The sequence below is a fragment of the Drosophila pseudoobscura genome, chromosome 2 (genome assembly GCF_009870125.1).
Source record: "Drosophila pseudoobscura strain MV-25-SWS-2005 chromosome 2, UCI_Dpse_MV25, whole genome shotgun sequence".
In the NCBI taxonomy this organism is placed as follows: domain Eukaryota; kingdom Metazoa; phylum Arthropoda; class Insecta; order Diptera; family Drosophilidae; genus Drosophila; species Drosophila pseudoobscura.
In genome coordinates this window covers 8,192,718-8,212,322 of record NC_046679.1, presented here as the reverse complement: position 1 = coordinate 8,212,322, position 19,605 = coordinate 8,192,718, and the positions used below count along the sequence as shown (strand labels likewise).

The 19,605-nt window shown below is 42.1% G+C and overlaps 5 protein-coding genes across 6 annotated transcripts; 3 read left to right on the top strand and 2 right to left on the bottom strand.

Moving 5' to 3' along the window:
• The first annotated feature begins 724 nt into the window (after positions 1 to 724).
• On the top strand, positions 725 to 1,699 carry LOC4801078 (ribosomal RNA processing protein 36 homolog). The gene is made up of 3 exons (XM_001358200.4): positions 725 to 844; positions 900 to 1,437; positions 1,499 to 1,699. The coding sequence occupies exons 1-3, from the start codon at positions 770 to 772 to the stop codon at positions 1,627 to 1,629; spliced, it is 744 nt and encodes a 247-aa protein (XP_001358237.4). The 5' UTR covers positions 725 to 769; the 3' UTR covers positions 1,630 to 1,699.
• On the bottom strand, positions 1,622 to 2,490 carry mRpL11 (mitochondrial ribosomal protein L11). Its single transcript, XM_001358199.4, has 3 exons — positions 2,274 to 2,490; positions 1,931 to 2,215; positions 1,622 to 1,867 (listed from the first exon to the last, which is right to left on the bottom strand). The coding sequence occupies exons 1-3, from the start codon at positions 2,406 to 2,408 to the stop codon at positions 1,697 to 1,699; spliced, it is 591 nt and encodes a 196-aa protein (XP_001358236.1). The 5' UTR covers positions 2,409 to 2,490; the 3' UTR covers positions 1,622 to 1,696.
• Positions 2,491 to 4,488: 1,998 nt separating this feature from the next.
• LOC4801075 (uncharacterized) lies at positions 4,489 to 7,592 on the top strand. The gene is made up of 4 exons (XM_001358198.5): positions 4,489 to 4,843; positions 6,280 to 6,422; positions 6,750 to 6,888; positions 6,975 to 7,592. Exons 1-4 carry the CDS (start codon positions 4,602 to 4,604, stop codon positions 7,204 to 7,206), a joined length of 756 nt encoding a protein of 251 aa, XP_001358235.4. The 5' UTR covers positions 4,489 to 4,601; the 3' UTR covers positions 7,207 to 7,592.
• A 3,470-nt stretch (positions 7,593 to 11,062) lies between these two features.
• On the bottom strand, positions 11,063 to 11,696 carry BomT3 (Bomanin Tailed 3). The gene is made up of 2 exons (XM_002137182.3): positions 11,556 to 11,696; positions 11,063 to 11,501 (listed from the first exon to the last, which is right to left on the bottom strand). Exons 1-2 carry the CDS (start codon positions 11,644 to 11,646, stop codon positions 11,239 to 11,241), a joined length of 354 nt encoding a protein of 117 aa, XP_002137218.2. The 5' UTR covers positions 11,647 to 11,696; the 3' UTR covers positions 11,063 to 11,238.
• A 789-nt stretch (positions 11,697 to 12,485) lies between these two features.
• On the top strand, positions 12,486 to 13,053 carry BomBc3 (Bomanin Bicipital 3). 2 transcript variants are annotated; one of them, XM_001358197.4, is made up of 3 exons: positions 12,486 to 12,632; positions 12,701 to 12,742; positions 12,803 to 13,030. In XM_001358197.4, the coding sequence occupies exons 1-3, from the start codon at positions 12,575 to 12,577 to the stop codon at positions 12,985 to 12,987; spliced, it is 285 nt and encodes a 94-aa protein (XP_001358234.3). In that variant the 5' UTR covers positions 12,486 to 12,574; the 3' UTR covers positions 12,988 to 13,030. The 2 variants fall into 2 exon arrangements, with proteins under 2 accessions (XP_001358234.3, XP_015038672.2); XM_015183186.2 differs by having other exon boundaries at positions 12,501 to 12,632; positions 12,704 to 12,742; positions 12,803 to 13,053.
• Positions 13,054 to 19,605: the final 6,552 nt, after the last annotated feature.

Below are 19,605 nucleotides of genomic sequence, written 5' to 3'. Positions count from 1 at the left end.
AGTACGCTATTGTCGAGTTTTGGGGCTATAAATTGTCAGATTCTTAGATTTGCCTAGCACACAACAGAAAAAACACTTCACAATAACCAAAATTATTGATATCCTTGACAATTTGGAAATCATATCATAACTAACTATACAAATTCGTATATTCTTTCATGCTTTTGATTCGAAGAAGTAATACACATACCAATATACAATTCATTTGTCAGATCGATCGGATTATAATCATATTTCTGCACTTTTAACTGCAGCCATTTTCTTTTTATCTTGTTGGTTTTGAAAAGTCATAATATTCAAATTTAAATTCAAATGTTCTCAGTATTTAGTACAGAGTTTTTGCAACACTGGCTGGAGCTATCGTTATCGTTCCTTATTTGCCAGCAGTACCATCCAGGGATACCATTTACGATAAATTATATACTGTTTGGCATATATAGGGATCCGGATCGAACTATTAACCCAACTTAAACCAAGGGAAAATTTTAATATTGCATTGGAAATAATAAAAATTTAAATATGTTAGAGTAGTTCAGGTTAAATATATCGTTGTTTTTTTAAGTTTAGAGGAACATGGAATGGATCTACAAGAAGAATTTACAATCAATAATATTTTCTGGCATTTACCTCAAGTCGTGAACTGTTTAAATAGGGGGGCTTAAGTGGATTAAGCTATCAGCTGTTTCAATCAAAACAAAAACACGTGAAAAAAATAAAAGTAAATTCAAATAAAATAGATTAAATAAACTGATATTTAAGAGCAAATTGGATGGAGATGTCTTCTAGAGAGTCCGCGTCAGACTCGGAGCCGGAGTCGGTAGTAGTCAGTGAAGATGAAAGTCAGGTAAAACAAAAAGTGCAAGGATTGAGCTCCTTTAGCTAATGAGAATCCGTTTCAGTCGGCCATTCGCCAAGATCTTAAGGGCATGTCCTTCGAGGAGATTATGCAGCTCAAGGAAGAGCTGGGCGCCAAGGTCTACAAGGAAGCAGTGCTGGGCAGCAAGAGCGCGCCGGCAAAGCAACGAAAAACAAAAACAGACCTCAAACGTCTCAACAAAAATCGTCCGCGTGAGATGAGTTCCAGACGACAGGTTCCCTTCCTTGGCGCTGAGCACCGCGTAGAGCGCAAAAAAGAAGTTGAGCTGCGGGATCCACGATTCGATGAAAAGTCGGGAGACTACAACATTGAAACCTTCAAGAAAAACTACAAGTTTGTGACGAAAATACGCGACAAGGAAGTTGGCCAGCTGAAGAAGCAACTGGACCAAGTGGCTGATGCTGAGGAGAAGAAGAAAATCAAGCACACCATGCAAAGGCTCATCAACAAAAATGTGGAGGACAAGCGGTGGCACATCAAGCAACATTCCTTGAAGAAGGAGCGCGACTACATCCAAAAGTCCCACAACGAAGGACAGCAACCTCACTATCTCACCAAGAGTATGTTTCCCTATACCGTTTCTTAACAGAGTATATCTTTAACAAACTTGTTCTATTGTAGAGGAACGGCGTGCCAAAGAGCTGGTGGCCCAGTTCGAGCTTCTGAAGAGCACCGGAAAGCTGAACAAGCATTTGGAGAAGAGGCGGAAGAAGAATGCTGCCAAGGACAGAAAGCGGATTGGCATAGATTAGATTTTCTTGCTTTAGTTATAAATGTATATTAACGATTAAACAGTTTTCATATTGAACTCCTTCCAAACTAGCCCGTGCGCAGCATTTTTGCCTCTCGCTTCTCTTGGAGCTCACGTCGCTGCTGCTCCACAATGGTCTTGCGCTCCTCCAGGAATTCGCCGTAGGCCGCTGGGTCCAAGTCCCGGACCACCTTAATGCCACAAGTCCGTGCAATGCTGATGAGCATCTCACACATTTGCTGAAAAGAATTTAAATGAAAATTATGTTTTTTTGGACTCCTTCCTGCTTCACCTGAACTTACCTGCATGGACAGTAGGGCGTTGGGCGGATCTTGGATCTTTATGGCTGCAATTTCGTACAAATGCTTAAGGGTTATCATACCGGCCACTTCCTTGCCAGGCGTCATAGTTCCTCGTTGAATCCCCGCCGCCTGCTTCAAAAAGAAAGTCGCCGGCGGATGGTGTATGGCCAGGTCGTAGCTGCGATCGCTGTTTACAGATATGCGGCAGGGCAGAGGCACGCCCTCAATCATTTCCGCTGTCTTCGTGTTGAAGTCCTTGCAGAATGCGGCTATGTTGATGGCACGCTGTGGATTGATTATCATGGATCAGCCCCAAATGTGTTATATTTAGAGTAGCACCAACCTGACCCAGCATGGGTCCGAGTGGAGGACCTGCCGCCGCCATGCCGGCGGGTATGTTGGTCTTCAGTTTGCTTGTATGCGTCACCCGCTCGACTGTCTTCTTCAGGGACTTTAGTTTACCGGCTGCTTTGGACATTTTAATTGATTTAACTCGTTAAAATTGCGGCACGGCGGTGTTGTTATGCAAAGTTAAAAAATATCTGAACCTTAACCCACTTGACGCACTATTAAAAATACCTCTATAACAACAGGTGAACAACTTAAGCTCAGCCCTGAGAACAAAACCATTCATAAATAATTCTTGTAGCTTTATCCTATCTTTGCTCTTAGCTTACAAAAACCAAAAAATACGATATCTGTCATCTGAAATTCGCAAAATTCTTAAATTTTCATAATATTCGTGGATTGTATTTTAATACCCACTGGTCGACAATGGGTTAATCGTTCTCTGTCTATGATCGGAATCTTTTTAATCGTTTTTTATTTTCCGTCGAATATAACTAGCTAACTAAGATCTCAGCCTTGAAAATATAATTTTGTACGATTGATCAATCAATTTTCAACAAGATTGGCAAATTTTAAGAACTCCCTTTCAGTGGATTGATTATAAATATCGTTTAAAAAAGTCTACAAAAAATGCCAGCAAATTAATGTTCTACATGGCAACTACACATTTTCTACATAAAAACTACATAGCTGTAGTGTAAAAAACATTCGTTAGGAGGAAACCGTTCTTTAAAACTGATTTTTAAATTTAATATAAGGTGGAGCAAATTCGAAATTAATCCTCATCAAAATTCAACTTGTGAGATCTGCAGAGGCCAATCGACGCTTCTGAATCATAGGGACCGGAGAGCATTTGCAGTTGTCCGAGCACTTTTGATTGCCATGAAAACTGCTGCTCAGCCTAGTTCCCCCTCGTTCACCCCATCTTACACCCCTCCAGGAGACTTTGCTGCTTCACAATCTGTTGATACAATTATAGCAAATCGAATTAACCAAACAAAATTCTAAGAAATTTAAGCGTACATTGCTCTAATCGCTGATCCGTCCAATTCCAACGAATAATCGCTTTTCACATGTCAATAAGTCACGGTTTGGTGTTGGTGTTGTTCTTCTGATCTGTAGGGTTCTACAGATTCTCATTCTGATTCACTGAATGGCAAAAAGAAGGAGGAGCGCCTAAATCGCAGTCATTAATAAAATTCCATAATTACGAAAACCGAAAGTAAGTAAAAAGCTTACTTACTAAGTAAAAGCATAGGGTTGGTGTTTTGAGTTGGGTCCTCAACACTTTAAGACAAGTACTCTAGTGTAGGCTAAAAATAAATAACTGCAGCAGGGGCTGTCAATAAAATTGCCAAAAACCTGCGGGGATTCTAAGAATTGCGTCTTCACTTGGAGAAAACTAGATATATACACATGTATATAGATCCGCCGGGTTACATTACGAGCACATTTCCAGATGTAAGCTTGGGAAACCACAAATGAATCAAACAAGAAATTTATGAAAATCAATGAGACCCCACAAACTTCTTGGAATCAATACGATGTGCGATAGAGTTTAAAAGAAGAGGTAAATTCGGTGCTGCCTCTCTGTGTGTGCTTTCTAATGGTTTGCTGCACTTGAAATATGCACTCATATTGCCTTCCAGCAACAATTGTGACTTGATTACACACTGTCCGCTAGGTTAGAGACAGGAATTTGTTTACAAAATGGCCCAAACAATAGGTGGCACAACAAAGAAAATCGTTTTAAATCTATAGAGGTCACACGAGTAAGTCAGGACGTGTCGTCCATTCGAGAAGAGCCAGGACAGGACACTGGGCAATAAAGGTGAGTAATTAACTCGACACAAGTGCTGTTATGAAAGCCTGCTGAAAGCCCCAGGCAGGAATATCATACTTTGTGCTGTCTGCTACGCAGTAAGGATAGCGGTAGACAAGGACAAGGACAATCAATCTTTCGTATTTGACTTGAAACGAATTCAAATTGAACGACAAGTGTATCACCCCTAGTCACAGAAAGTTATAACTAATTTATGCAAATTCCTTTCCTATCTGTCTGTCCGCCTGGCCGAGAGGAAGAAGTCGCCTGCCCTTGCAATGTAAACAAAAGATGAAACACGTGCTGGATCTGTCGACGCGCATGCGCCACCTAACATCTAGTTAACAGAAGGACTTACAGCGATGCCTGTTTGGAGTCCTCTTTTAAAGATGAGGCTTGCGACTAGCCGGCACAGTTCGCTGTTGTCACTCGTTCGGTTGAGCTCAGAGGTCGGTCGCGTCGATTACTATCCTTTATCGTGGCAACAAGTGTCCTTGAAAGATGTGCGTAAACAACTCTTGTATGCTCATAGTTTTCGGTTTTGTTATCATACTGATTGGAATTGCTGTTCCTGGCCTTGGCCAAAATGAGACCAAACAGCAGACGGCCGTTCCGAGCGAGGACTGTGGCAGCACGCAGAGAATGGTGGATGAGTGCTTCAAGGATTTGCCGCCTCATCTCATGGAGTTCCTGCAGAACACCAAAATTGTCATCAACAAGAGGGACATCACGACAAAGTGCAAGTAAGCAATCAGCCACGGGCCGTCGGATACCTACTGCCGGAACCAGAAGTGCATGCCAATTATGAGTGGGAAGAACAAATAGCAAGCATTCCCGGATTATTGATTGCCTCACTCAAGCTGGTCTCGTAAACCCACTCAATATGTAATTTATTCACATTTGACCAGGGCCACAAAGGGAATGGAATGCATTCTTATATCAGGGACCAGTAACAATACCCCGATTTCAGTTGGGAAAGTCCTTGCCAGGGACCGCTAAGGGGACGAAAGTTGGCTGATTAATTGTTTCAACTTCAAGTGCCAAAACGAATTAATTAATTCGAGACTTTTGCCATCAATTCTGTTTGTTTTTTGTTTGGTTCTGTTTGGCGTTGACACTGAATTAACTATAATCAGGACTATAATTAACTAATTGTGCGATTAATTAAAACACGTTAGATTAATTGATTGCATTATTAATCAGTTGGGGTTTTGCACCCAGTACTCATATGTAAATTTATCAGGATATGCACCTGGATGACAGCTAAAGCTAATCAAATTTTGAAGTCTGCCTATCCGTAACAACTTGTACAACAATCGGATAAAAATTACCGTTCCTATGGGGCGTACCTTTCACACATCTTATCTGTGTGGGTCCCGTCTGTCGGCTGACATATACAGCTTTTCGTATCCCAATCTGAGCCAATGACCCAACGCACAATTGGGACAATCTTCATTCTTGATTGGCGTCAACGGGAAAGCTATCAGTGACACTCCAGATAACCAGCAGTCGGCATTGGATTGTGGACTGATTGGTGCTCAATGCATTCTTGCAAAAGTAACAAAATCATTGTGTTGGGATGCTAGACTTTTTCAGCAGGAATATTTAAGTAGGAAAGCTATCCTCTTCATGCAAAATTCATGGGAAATTCGTAAGAAAAACTTCTGTTGTACGTAACTGTAGACAAAAGTTCTTATGTTTGACAGGACGTTGTACGAGCACTTCCTTGGAGTGCTCGGGGATAGCTTGAACTTGTTAGTTTATAAAGAATAAGGAGCAAGGAAAGGTGGCTGAAGGGGGGCACTAGTGTATCCAGACTTTTTCCTTTTTTTTTATGTATTCCCTTGGATTTACTTTTAAAATGGGTTAAATTAGATTTGATACAGTCAGCAAAAGTGTTGGAATTCCGTCACCCGTATCAAATTCCTGGCAGATACATAGGCCATAAAGTAGCTCGGGACACTTTTCAAGAGTCTTTGAAGCTGTTGGCTTCCTGGTTAGGTTTATTATTAACGAAATGTGTTGCCATCGAGGCAAATACTTTGGGACTTCCTTTTGTGGGGAGTAGTACATGGCAACAGAACAATATTTGGCGGTAGGGTCCTGGACCCTGTTTGCTGAGAATTTACTCAATTATTGCATTCAAATGGGACTACATAATACACATGTTTTTTTGTAGCATTTTCAACCGCGGCATGCGCTGCTTTGATGCCTACTCGAAGCGCTGCCTGAACGACCGGAAGCTGGAAACCTTTAAGAACAATGTGGAAGGGGCCCGACGATTTTTCTATAAATTTTGCGGCGATGTGGATTTTCAGCGAGGTAAGATAGCGACGGGAGGAAGGAAATCAATTTGGCAAGTCGACTCTGAGCACACCAGAGGCGCAAATGCCCAACAGGGAGATACACAAGGCACAAAGCATATCCCAGAGCATGTATCCGCCAGTACACGAGTGAACTACACTGAGATATACCCACAAAGACACAAATTCAACATGGCAATGCAATCAGACCCCACGAGATTATCCCCCCAATGTTCCTTTCCAAGTTCAAACAAAGGCCACTCCACTTGAAAGTAGTTTAAGTGCCTGGTAACATTATCTATGTACTCAAGTATATGTACATATGTGGGTTGGTTGGTTTTTGCAGATTACCTGAGGCACAAGGACTGCTTCGCCTACATCCAATTGGACTGGGTCAGCTGCACATCCGAATTCGAGAGCATCCTCAGTGAGGAGGTACACGATGGGACGCGAAATGCCAGTGAAAAATTCATGGAATTCTGTTGGTAAGTGTGTCTGAGAATTGGCTAATTGCCATTCGAGACCGGGCCAAATGGCATGCGATGATATACGAGTATGGCATCCCTTTCAGTGCCCGGTACGCCTACGAGAACTGCATCTACAATAGCGCTAGGTACAAGTGCTACAAGAACTCGGCGGAGTTTGCACGGGAGACGGCCAAAATGTTGTCCGACGAGAAGCACTTCAGGAACTGCGCCATACTCGAGAATATCTGCGGACAAGCCTCCCGGCTGGCCCGCCAATGGCTCGGCACTCAGCTGACCCTCCTCCTCATTCTCTTTGTGGTGCGACTCCTGCCGTAAATCAAAGTTCAACACGAATGAGTGAGTGGGTGCGAGTGTGCTCTGCTGTGCTGTGCTGTGCTGTGAGTCTATCTATGGGTTATTGCGTGTGGATGCCTGGATATGGATGTGGTCTGGAGATGGTGGTTTGAGATTGGGTTTTAATTTTTGGGTTGTCCTTCGGTTGTCCAAATGAAAATGCCAAGCATTTTTGTTCTCCCCTCCTTTCTCTCTCTATCTCTCTTACTGTTTTCATGTGTCCCTCGATGGTGTCATGTGGTGTATTTTTGGATATGGTTGCGTGGTTGGGTGGGTCTCGGGGTCGGAAAGCGGCACTGGTTTGTCTCTAGTCTGTTAAGCTACATTAAATGTATATTTCAAATAAATTTATCATTCATGATGTTCAACTACAATTGTTTTACAGAGTTCTCAGAGAATGTGGGTCGAGTGATGCATGAAATCTTGAATGCAAATAAATTCACCCAACCATTCCATTCTTTCCTTTATAGAGCTGGTTTGGTTCAGTGGAAGCTGCAGATAAACTATTTTTACAGGTGTTCGAACAAAGAGCTGTTGATGGGTTCTGTTCATGGGTTTTAAGGCGCTTAAACGAGGTCCAGGAACACTGGCTCGCACTCATCTCTAGTCCAACAAAAGCAGAGAGCAGAACAGATTTGGTTGGCCAACCTTTAATGAAAATTGTACGCACACATACCAGGAATAGAACCAAATACCTTCAATTCTTCTGCCAGAAATACCTGCTGTCGGAGCATATTGCATTTTTGCAACAGCCACAAGCGAAAATGCACCCCATTCCTAGCTCTCTGCTTTAATAAAACAAAAAAAAACAATACCAATTTAACGAGAAATGGAAAATATTTCTGCACGTTTCTCGTTGGCAGCCCGCTAAACTATCCGCTAACTTTATTAGCGAACTTTTTGCGATGGCAATCAGAAGAGCACACACGAGGTCATTGGCTCCAATCTGTTGCTCCCCAATGACAAGTTTAATTGCATTCCGCCCTCAAAGGGTGTCGCGTCGCAATGTACCCCGAAACGGCCAGACTCCTGCGATCTCCTCACGCTGGAGACTGGGGAGCAAATCCCAGAAACTGGAGCTTGCCGCAGCTAAACACGGAATGAAATCAGACCACAGCCACAAGCAGCTGCTGCGCTGCATAAATTTACCAAAGGAAAACGATTTTCCCATCTCGTTGAAGAGTTTCAGAGCCGCTCATGTGGGCTAGGGAGGGCTAGGGAGCCATTGCTGTTTACATTGTTGTAGGTGTACTGACTGGTCGAGGTTAATTTTCCTCGCTGTACCCGTAATGGCACTGAACTCCATTACCGAGACTGTCGCAGTAGCTAAAAGTATTCTAGCAAACTTTGACACTGACTTGTAGCACGTGCACTTGTTCCACGAGGTAAGTAAAACGGAGTGAAATTAGCTGGAAAAACTCGGTTTTTCTTCTCAGTATTCAGGGGAAACAGCTTCTTTCAAAGAAATCATTCAGCTGAGAAATATTTGTCCTACCTCGATTAACTTTGTCTTTGAAATTCATTCAGTCTGCAATTTTTCTACTGGAAAAAGTTGTTGTATATTTTTCGGAAAAGGAGGCCTGTCATTTGCATGCGAATCAGTGAAGATGCCAAAAAATACCACTGATAGAGTCCTTGAAAATGATATATGTACTCCTGAGCTTTGAAGGTATTCTTGGGCTATAAATCTAAGGTCATAAATATTGTAAAATAAACCAATTTAATGTCATTAATTCCAATTAATTATGTAAAATCTCATTTAAGTTATTAATTATTCATTTAAGAAATACACTACAAATATGCTAGTACAAACAAAATGGCTTCTGAACGCTTTAAGCCTCTACGAAAATAGAACCATCCCCTCTGGCAATTCATACGAAATACATACAGGACAGGATTCCTTGAAGGAGGGAGGATGTTTCACGTAAGAAACAGGCTACAGTGGTTTCAGGGCGAGTATTTCTTACCACCTTACATATACCCTTTTAAGTTTTTCAATATAGAGGGTATCTTAAAAACGTTAAGGATGCTCATAAGAAAGCCCACATTTGAAAGTTCTTGATTTTGTAGCATTGTGTAATTTTGTGGCTGTGTGTGAAGTGGTGGCTCTTGAGCTTTTGTGGCATTTTGCCTCTTTTATGGAAATGGAAATCTAAATTAAAAATAAACAATTAAGACCTCAAAAAGCAAGACAAAGGATTAATTTTCATAAATGCCAAAACGATACATATGTTATTGCATCCACACAAAGGAATATAAATTGGTATTTGGTTAGAGATATTTTTGATAACAAGTAAGGTCCTTGCAAGGGCTCAAAATGAACGAATAATATTTCACTTTAAACAAATTGCTCAGAGCAACAAGTAAGAAATAAGCATTCCCATGTAATCAATCATAAATTTCTTCTGGGTGGATGGATGGATGGATGGATGGAAGGGTGTGGTTTGGGTTTGTGCGCCTGAATGCCTCTAAATCGAACTTTTAATTGAGACAATTATGTGGCAGGGGATATGCACAAAGGTTACTGGGGCTTTGCCTGAATGGAAACTCAATGCGCTGCATATTTAACAAGAAACAGTCTTCTAATTAATACACAAAAATTGAGAGGGACCTTCAAACTTTGAAATGCTTATCAATTTCGTCCAGAGACCCCGCGCCAGAAGTTTCCATGGTCCCAAAAGCATTTATCTAATGAATTCCACTGAAAATTCTCCACAGCGGAATTTCAATTCAATTCAAGTTAAACTATATAATTAAGCCATTCCATTCAGTTTCTGAATTAAAGAGCAGCAATATTCGCTTTTATTTATACAGAGATGGTCGTGCATTAATTAAAGTCGAACAATCCAACTTTCAATTCAAATTTGGTTTTTCCCACTCAGCTTTAATCAATTCCTGGCAAGACTTTAAGGAATCTAGAAACTAATCGTTCGTTTTAGTTCCCCATAAAACGGAAAAGGTAAGCAAAAGTCCGAAAAATTTCCAAACTCGTAAAAGCGTACGGTCATAAATCATGGAAAACTGGGAGCGTTTCCCCCAAGGGGAAGTTCATAGAAAAAACCATCGAGCATACATGGCCCAGACACACCCTGGCTGGAAAACATTTGGTAAGGGCAATTTATGGTCTTTTGGCTGCGAAATGAAATCAATGTAGAAAATGTAGAACTTTAGCTTGCAACCAAAAAAGAACTCATATCGAAATATTTCGAAGGTTTCGTTTAACGAAATCGAAGGCACTTTTCCACTGAATTTTCATAAAAGCAGGGGGTGGTGCAGATATTTTGATTCCCTCAGGGTAAATTCGCAACGATTGAAATGACAAGCTATAAATAATTCAAGTGCAGGTTGCCGGTTTCCTTTTCAAAATAATCTGAAATTTGAGCGGCACAAACAATCTTGACACTATTATTAGATACGAGGGAGTACATATGATCCGAAAATAAACAAACTGCACCTGCAGCCCTCTGAGATTCACCTTTCTCTGCATCTCTGCTTTATTGATACTTTGCTGCTCTTGGAAGATAGATTTTGCAGCGGTTTCTTTGCTTTAATACTTCCTGCCCCAAAGAGTTGCATAAGCCCAAGATTATTGTGAGATTATGAACACATTGATGGCACTCCAGCCACTCCGAAGGTAGTACCTTAATGGTTTCTCCTTCAAGCTTAATATAAGCTTCGTAAGAGTTACGGAATGATTTAAAACTTTGTTGCAGCTTATTTCGAATTCAATGAGAATTTTTCTTAAGGTCATTAAAGACCATAAAAAGTGCCTCTCATCGTTCGTAATCGTACAGCTATATGCAATGAAAAGCTGTCAGCTAGCACAAAGAAATTTTTGTTTGATAAGATCGAAAATAAATTTCATTGGGACTTAACATTAAATACATCTGTTGTCTGTACAATTATAGCAATCACTTGTTTTAGTTTAATTAAAACTACTTTACTAACTATAAGCCGGCCAACATTCTGCTTGTTTGCGGTTGAGAGCAAGAGCAAGAAAAAAAGGCAACAAAATTAATCATATCGTATAATCTGCGTCAGACCACCATCGTCATAACCGCCGCTGCCTCCTCCATTCCTATAGCCCCCACCACCTCCTCGACCGCCGCCACCGCCGCTATATCCATTTGGACCAAAGTTTCCGGAGTAAACTGGACGACCACTGCCGCCTCCACCTCCACGGCCACCTCCTTGATTATAGTAGTTGTTGGGTGCACCGCCACCTCCTCGTCCGCCGCCTGTATAGATACCGGGTCCCTGGCCGCCGGGGGGGTTACCTGAAAGTGCCGTTCGAATCAGAGTGCTATGTGAGTGTTATGCGATTGCCTTACAGTCATAGCAACCGCCGCCAATGTACACCGCTGCCTCGGTCAGAGCCAAAGCACAGAGTGCGAGAACCACAAATGCCGTCGCTTGTCCCATGATGAAGTGTCGAACAGGTCTGGGGCAAGTGCGCCTCACAGCAGCCGCTTATATACGCTGCTCTCTGTGGATCCCAGCGAACGTTATCGCTCCAGCCAAATAGAATATAGACAGCCCGGGCCGCTACGTAAGCAATATTCGCGGCAGGGAAATGCCCACAGATACATTTCGAAAAACAACTGAGAACTTGAGAGTCCAAGCAGTCCGACTATCCGATGACGATCTCTGCTATTTTATAGATGCATTTATCATGTGGAAGCTTTACAATTGGTTTGATCGGTTTAGACCACCATTAAGATACCAATTTTTGCATTAAAATGTGGCGCTCTCCTGAAGAGTCCAGTGCCTGTGGGGGGCTCCCATTGCACTCTACATACCCTACACAAGAACCCAATATACCTTTGTAAGCATTGAGAAACAGGGTAAAGTAATTAACAACAGTCCATCAGTCAGTCAGACAGTCAGACAGCCAGACTGTCATATAGATGCGCTACGTTCTTGGGGGGGTTAAGCTTCAGGTAGACTCACGAGTCACGACTTTTGGGGCGAAACAAGTTCTATTGAGCTCTGGAGATGGGAAATCGCGGGCTCGAGTTTCCCTGGAAACGTTTGCCATTCATGCTTTCAACGTTATAAATTGCATTTTTTGGGGTGTGCCTGTCGGGAACATCGTAAATTTAGTTGTACAAGTTTCAGGCGAATCAATTACGTGAAAGTTTATCAATATGAATAGGGAAAATCCCCATACCGGACATTTTGTATGAAAAATAAATAAGACTCTAGCCCGGTTTTGACGACTAATAGCAGCGCACTGCTGTGAACTGGAAGGCTTATCGCATCATTAGATTCAGATTTAGTTAGATTGAGCGACCGCGACATCTATATAAACAGCCTGAAAGGTGGGACAGTAAGCCATTGACTGTCTATCATGAAGTACTTAACGTGTGCCCTGCTCTTGCTGGCCCTGATTCCGGCTCTGATCAGCGGTAAGCTCGTTTAATGAGATCGTATCTCAACTGCTGCTAATTGATTGTTATTTGTTTATGACCTGCAGCAGCTCCCAGCACCGTGGTGGTCAATGGTGTTTGCCTGACGTGTAAGCCTGAATTGATCTCTATATTTGACAATTGACTATTTGCAATCTCTGGTGAAACAGGTCCCAATCCCCAGGGAGATCGAGTCTATTTGGATGGCCAGGAGTACCGCAGCTTCTCCTCCTCATCCAACGATGATGGCAATGTGGTCATCACACGAGGAGGACGAGGAGGCGGCACTGTCTATCGGAGAGGCGGCAATACCATCGTCAATGGTCGCTGCGAACACTGCAATGTGGATGTTTAACATCAGAATAAACTCTGAAGTGAACTATTAAGTTTAGTAAACATTTCGAGTTTTGTATTTACTTGATCCATCATATGAATTCATTTGGCTAAAAGCTTTGACTATCATTGGCTTGGCTACCTCCGGCTGCTCCCCAGCAGCAATGACGGAGTTACCTTGGAGTTACCTTACTCGTACAGGGACTCTCTCCGCCAGTCGATTCACCCAAGTAATGGCACATTACGGCAATAACAAAACCCCACATTTGCTTTTCTGTTGTGTTCTTTTGATACTTTGATTTCTTCTGCAAACAAATCGAGTCTGCTGCCGGGCAAATGTCTGAATAGAAAGACCCAGGACCAAATAGCTGCTGGAAAATAACTAGAACCGTGCAAACAGGCCCACACACAGACAGCAACTAGTCCACGTAGCTATTTGCATATATGTATAGGCACGGGCTTGAGGATGATGTGGCATTGGGGTTACGGTGATGACATGGACATAATTGAATGCGTGCTCATGGCCTCTTGTTGCTGCCACATCGATACTTGAATCAGTACACACATGATGTAATCAGCGCGATGTGATGGCTTACCTGATACCCGGAGCCACGGCTGCAACATGACGAATGGCAGCGTCTGTCTGCCACAGCCATGGCTGGGGAAATCATGAGCACTAGCTCTGGAACAATAGAAGGGCCATTGCCAAGATTCGATTTGCAATTTCCAAAGGTAAACATTAACACGGAACCACAAAATACCTGAAGCGCTCTTCACTTACCATTTCTCTGCGAAACGATGGTCCCTGAGGAAGAAATTCGCAAAAGGGCAACCTGAAATTACTTGATAAGCCTAACCACTCAAAGCAATGAAGATTTGCAATATACAAATACAATTCAAATCAAGCACTAAGACTGGTGGGATTGTGGTCTTTCAATGAATTCTAAATGAATCAATCATTTGCATATAAGAGACTAGAAGAGACTCTGAAAATACGTCTTAAATTAATATTATAGAAATTTTCAAGATGGATTTGCTGAACTTATATTTCAACTTAGGTTTCCGTGTTGGGTAGCTCTGAAAATAGCACTACTTCTGATGTTCTGAAGGATTCCATTCATATCTGTGCATTTCTTTTCACCATTTCAACTCCTGGCTCGCTTTCTTGGCCTTCTGCTCTGTAGTTTTAGTTTTTCGTTTGGATTGTATTTTATTCCGTTGTCTTCCGCCTTTAATATTGATGGAATTATACACCCTAGACTCAGTGAAGATGCTGCCAAGCAATGGACAGCCTTGAGCCGACTCGAACTTGGTCGCAATTTAATCTGCGTTGGGATTTGATTTCAGACCAATTTCTGTTCTCTTGTGCCTAATTTGTGTGGAATTAGAAGCTGAGATTTCGTTGCTGAGGTGAAAAGTAAGGAAGGAGGAGGCGGAGGAGCAGGAGGAGGCGACACCAAACACAATAGATGCCTTTCCGTTGTCTGGACTTTCAAATAAATTTCCACATTTCCTGTTGGCCTCTTAAATGTCCCATGAAATCCAAACATTGAATTATAGCTTTCAGCGGCTTTTGTATTCTTTTCGTTGTGCGTGTTTTTTTTTCAGCAAGTGGCAGGCGACTCTGGTTTAATGCCGTCACGTGCTCTCGGCTTGAAACCTTACATCTGCTCTCCGGCTGAGCTTTATTTGCCACACACACACAGACCCGGCCAAACAGTAAATTTACATAGCATGTTTAAATTATTATTCTGCTCTTTGGATCTCTGGATCCACACTCTGTTTACCAGGGGATGTCGCCAGGAGACATTAATAAATGAATTCAATTCAGATTACCAGCATGCCATTATCGAGTGGATTATGCTTAACTTTTTTTTTGTTCATCCCCTCCTTTCCGGTACAATGTATCTCAATTGAAATGTGCGGCACGACACATTTTTGTGGGTGGTCATTGCGTACACGGCGTATGCGTAATTAAAATGTGGCAGACGGGAGTTGATGGAAGCCGACAATCTGATTGCGGGAGTGGGCGTGCCCCACCACAAATTCTTGAAACAAAACAACCACCCACTCCACAGTCACAACAAAATTCCTTGAATTGATGCAGCAGAGGTCCCCAGATTCATAAAGGTAGAGAAAATACATTAATAGCATTGGTCAATGGGGAACAACACGCTCCATTACGGGGTGGGACTGTGAGTGCTGCCGTCAAAGCAAAAAAACCTTTAATTAAGCAAACAGTAAATGGATCTTGGTTCCTTAAGGCATACTCGTATTTCAAAAATGTACGGCTTTTGCAATTTCTATGCAATTTTTGTTCTACCTCAATGTGAGCAATTTGCAAAGCTGTGAGAGGACTCTGGACACAGATTATTATGCCTAAATGTGTAGCAGCTCAGGATGTCGTTGGGTAATAAAGGGAAAATCTGATATTGGTCCCAGCCCCTGGCCTTTTATTATGCTTCTCGTTTGGGCCATTGCAGCTACACTACGAAGCCATAAATTGGGCATCAGTCTGGTCTTAGCCTGTAACTTTAAGCCGATTTCTAGTTATTCAACAGTTTATTGCCAGCAAAGGAACAAAGGAAAACTTTTTGAAAACTCCCCAGAATGCACAAGCAAAATAAACAGTAGAAGTAGAAAGTACAGACAGGTGAATGTTGTGGGCGAAAGTTTTCACTTGAAAACTTTCTTTCGCTCGAAAGCGTATTTCAAATTGAAATATTTTTGCAGTCAGTAACCCTGGCAGCAAACATAGTCTGCTCCGGCTCGCTCAGGACATTGACACAATACCATGGCGTTCATAAGTGGAACGGATCTGGCATTTAATTTAGCCCTTCAAGAGCGGCCTAATTGAGCGCACTCTGGCAGAGGGACTAGGTCCAGGCATGATTAATTTATTTGTCATGCAAAGCGTATCTGCTACAAGGGGGTTCCGAGAACATCATATTTTCATTTGATTTACCAGTTCGGGCTCTCTTGTTCTCAATTAATCGTCGCACAGTTGTTGTGTGCTGTCTGCTGGGTCGTCGAGTGTAAACAAATTAAACGATAAATGTGTACACATTTTAATTTGCCTTTCCGGCTGGCTCTGCGGTATTTGCACTCCCATTAAAAGAGATTCACACAAAGCACTTCAAAGGGTGGACGCGGTAATGTACTCATCTTTTAGTTCAGGACTCCCTCTCCCCCGCGGGCTTTTTAATTATGTGTCCGCAAATTGAATATTATTTCTTTAATTATCATTTTTTTAATTAATCCTTGGACCAGACGGATAAATTTCTTCTGATTTTCCATGTAACTCTTGATTACTGATTGATTGCTTGCAAAACAGAAGGTTTTGAATTTCCTTTAAATTAAAATGTGGCGCTATCATCGTGATACTGCTATTGGTGGTGACTATGTCTTTAAAGGGTATATGTTCTGGGCAAAGTTTTCAGGACCTCCCCATTTTAGCCAGGGTCAGTGGCCCAAAAAGGTCTTCCCTTATATTTATGCAGAGAGAAAGGTACAGAAACAAATCAATTTTTACATTTTCGCTTTCCACCTGGCACCTGAGCTCTATCGTCCTTAGAGTGCACTCAGGCAGCATCTGAGTCAACAAAAGAAGTAGGAAGAGCAATAGCAGCCGGTAACAACATAACAACATCAACTAGAAGCTCTGGCTGTGGATGAATAAATGTATGCAGCACGGACCTTGAAAATTATGGGAACTTTCCAGCTGCTGCTATTTTCAGTTTCAGTATGCTACTCGCATTCGGAAATGGCCCCACTCTGTCTGCCACAGTTGTTTCTGATGGTGACGCCCCCATTGCTGACCTGTCAACACGGGGCGTATGCGTATGCGTGATGCATGCAACAAACCATCTTGGTTGAATGAGTTGAGCACCACGTGGGCGGAAGTTATGGCCAATTATTAGGAAACAATTGTGCATTACGAAATACATCTTGTCCTTTGAACAGTCGGCAGCAGCATTCGATAGAGCAGAGGCTCTAAGGTTATTAATTAACAAGCTTCTGCCAAAAAAGGAATTACCCGGGAATTATGGTGGAATACGTATGCCTCTACTGCCATTAAATCATTTCTAATGATGGCAGCCTGCTGCTGCTGCTGCTGCTTTGTGTGTGGTCTAATGCGATTACGGGGGAGATGTGTTACCTGTGCTCTTGCCTTTTTAATTAGCCTGAGGCCGCACCATTTATCAACACAAACCATCGAGTAGTCAGTGAGTCCAGACGATTTCCGTTCAGTCTTAGGGATTGTTTCTCGAGAAGCTGCTCCTACTTATAGTTTTTAATCTGCTTTCCAGGCCATTGACTGGCCTTAATTAGGTCAAAGTTCACTGCCGAATTCAGTAGAAGTCCGATTTGACCTGCACCCTGCAACAATCCATTCAATTTGATTTACTGCTGAATACTGTCTGGCCTTGCCTCCCACCCAAAGGGCAACTAAAATATGGCAAGGGCCACCCAGAGCAGGAGTGTCGAAACCAAGCGGCTGTCAATGCACTTAAATTTCATTGGGACACCTGTTCAGCCACATATATGTGCATAGATATATATATATGTAGAAATCGACTGCTGTCTACACGGGTGCCCTGAAAGGTGAAGGACCTGTACTCATTAAAAATGATTTGTTTTGACATCCCGAGTACGGTTGGATTTATAAATACCTACCCTTAAAGGTTCTACTACTTATTGGAGTTGTGTTTTTATACATATTTACCCAATTATTTAATCATACACCTGATCGGAGCTAAATACCCGATGTGCCTATGCAATCAACTGCAAATTAATCGCATATTTGCAACATTTCAATTTGCTAATAATTAAATTCGGAAATCATCATTTAATTATGGTAGAGAAGTTGATAAACGTATGAGTACACAGATAATGATGGTAAAGGGTTTGAATTTAAGTAAATTCTGCTTTCCGAGTCATTGAAGCAGGAAGACAGCTTTCCATTAGGCCCATTAGCAGTTGAAATCAAGAGCCACAAATGTTTAAGCATCATCTATACAGATTTGGGAGGCTTTAAGTCTTTAAGCCCTACAGTGCATTCGCTGGATGACACCCAATGGAGCAGTAGGCAGCTTTCGGCAGAACTCAAGACGGAAAAAAGAAGAACTCCTATCACATGGAGAGCAGATGATGGACCCTCTGGCATGGGGCTAACTGCAGCCATGTGGGACATAAAAGTGCCTAGAAATGGATGAGGAGGCCCATCAGATATATGGCTCGACCCATGATTTTTATGGCTGGCACTAGAGCCTTCCTGTTTATGGTCCTGGCTCACGGACGGGGCTGGAAAAGCAGTTGTGATATATTAAAAAATATATATTTTACAACAATAAAACAAACAGAACTTTAGCCTTTGTTTGCTGTATGTTTATTAGGTTTCCAACATAATGCAATATATTTTGCATAGACTCCGCCATGACCATGGCATTGGGGCTGCCGGGAAAGGTTGTAAGGCTATTACTACTGCTCCTGGTGTGATATTAATAGCATTAGTATAATAGAGACTGGCATACGCATGGCCTCCCACTGACTATGGGTCTCCCGTGTACTCGTGCCAGTCGTGCCTTTGACTTCCTGTCGTCATTAGCTCTTTGCCTGTCGCCGCTTGTCGTTGAATCAATAAGGTCTCAGACCTCGAGATTTACAAGATATTGCCGCCAGTCGCTGTTTCAGACGGGCTAATAAGATTTCCATTTAAAAAATCACTTCAAAGGGCTGGGCGCTGCAGGAGAGCCTAAGCCTGAGAAACCTGTTTTTTCATCAAATATCCCACAGTTAGCTGATTTTTCAACAGTCGAGTGCCAGGAGGTGCTTGAAAATTAAGGCCAGCTGCAAGTTGAATAATTTTACTATCCACCAACATCAATTGATATTTAAAGAGGAAAGCAGGAATTATAAAATTCTAGGGAAAATTGATTTACCTTAATGGAAATGCGCAGAAAATATATGCAATATGCATGGTTATCCTTCAAACAAAATTTCATTTTTAATAGATGATAATTTATGCATTGCAAATATCGCATGGCATATTGCGAGAGTCTGTCCATTGAACATTGTATTCTTATTTTGTAAACAATTCCAACTAACTGATTCTGTGCCCTTCACAGGACAATTCTGTTGCTGTTATGAACGTATGTACAGTGCAATTCAACACATTCAACTAAAGTTAAGCAAACGGTTTAGTTTTAGTTAGAAAAGTTGGCAGGGAAAATCTAAACATAAGGGCATGAGAAAACGTGCCAATAAAACGCTCTTAAATCTGTCATTTAAGGTTTGCTAAATTTCCCTAGACAGCAAACACACGCTCTCACACATACTTCAGCGCTTTTGACAGCCCCACACACACCCACACACACTTGAGCACTCGGCGAGCTCTCAAAAAGTCACAGCATACTTTGAGGAGTGCCCTGATTCCACGTATGTGGAAGTTGTTGCTAAGCGTTGTCTGATGGGAGCAGAGACAGGCTAAATTGTGGAAGGGTGGGATGGCTAGTTCCACGCCAACACGGTAATGGGTTGATGCCGCCTCATCAGGCTGATATTCCAGCCTCAGCCAGAGTTAAATGAGCCCCGGAAGACCACAACTACGGGAGCCAGTCCGTTATGCATATTAATTAGT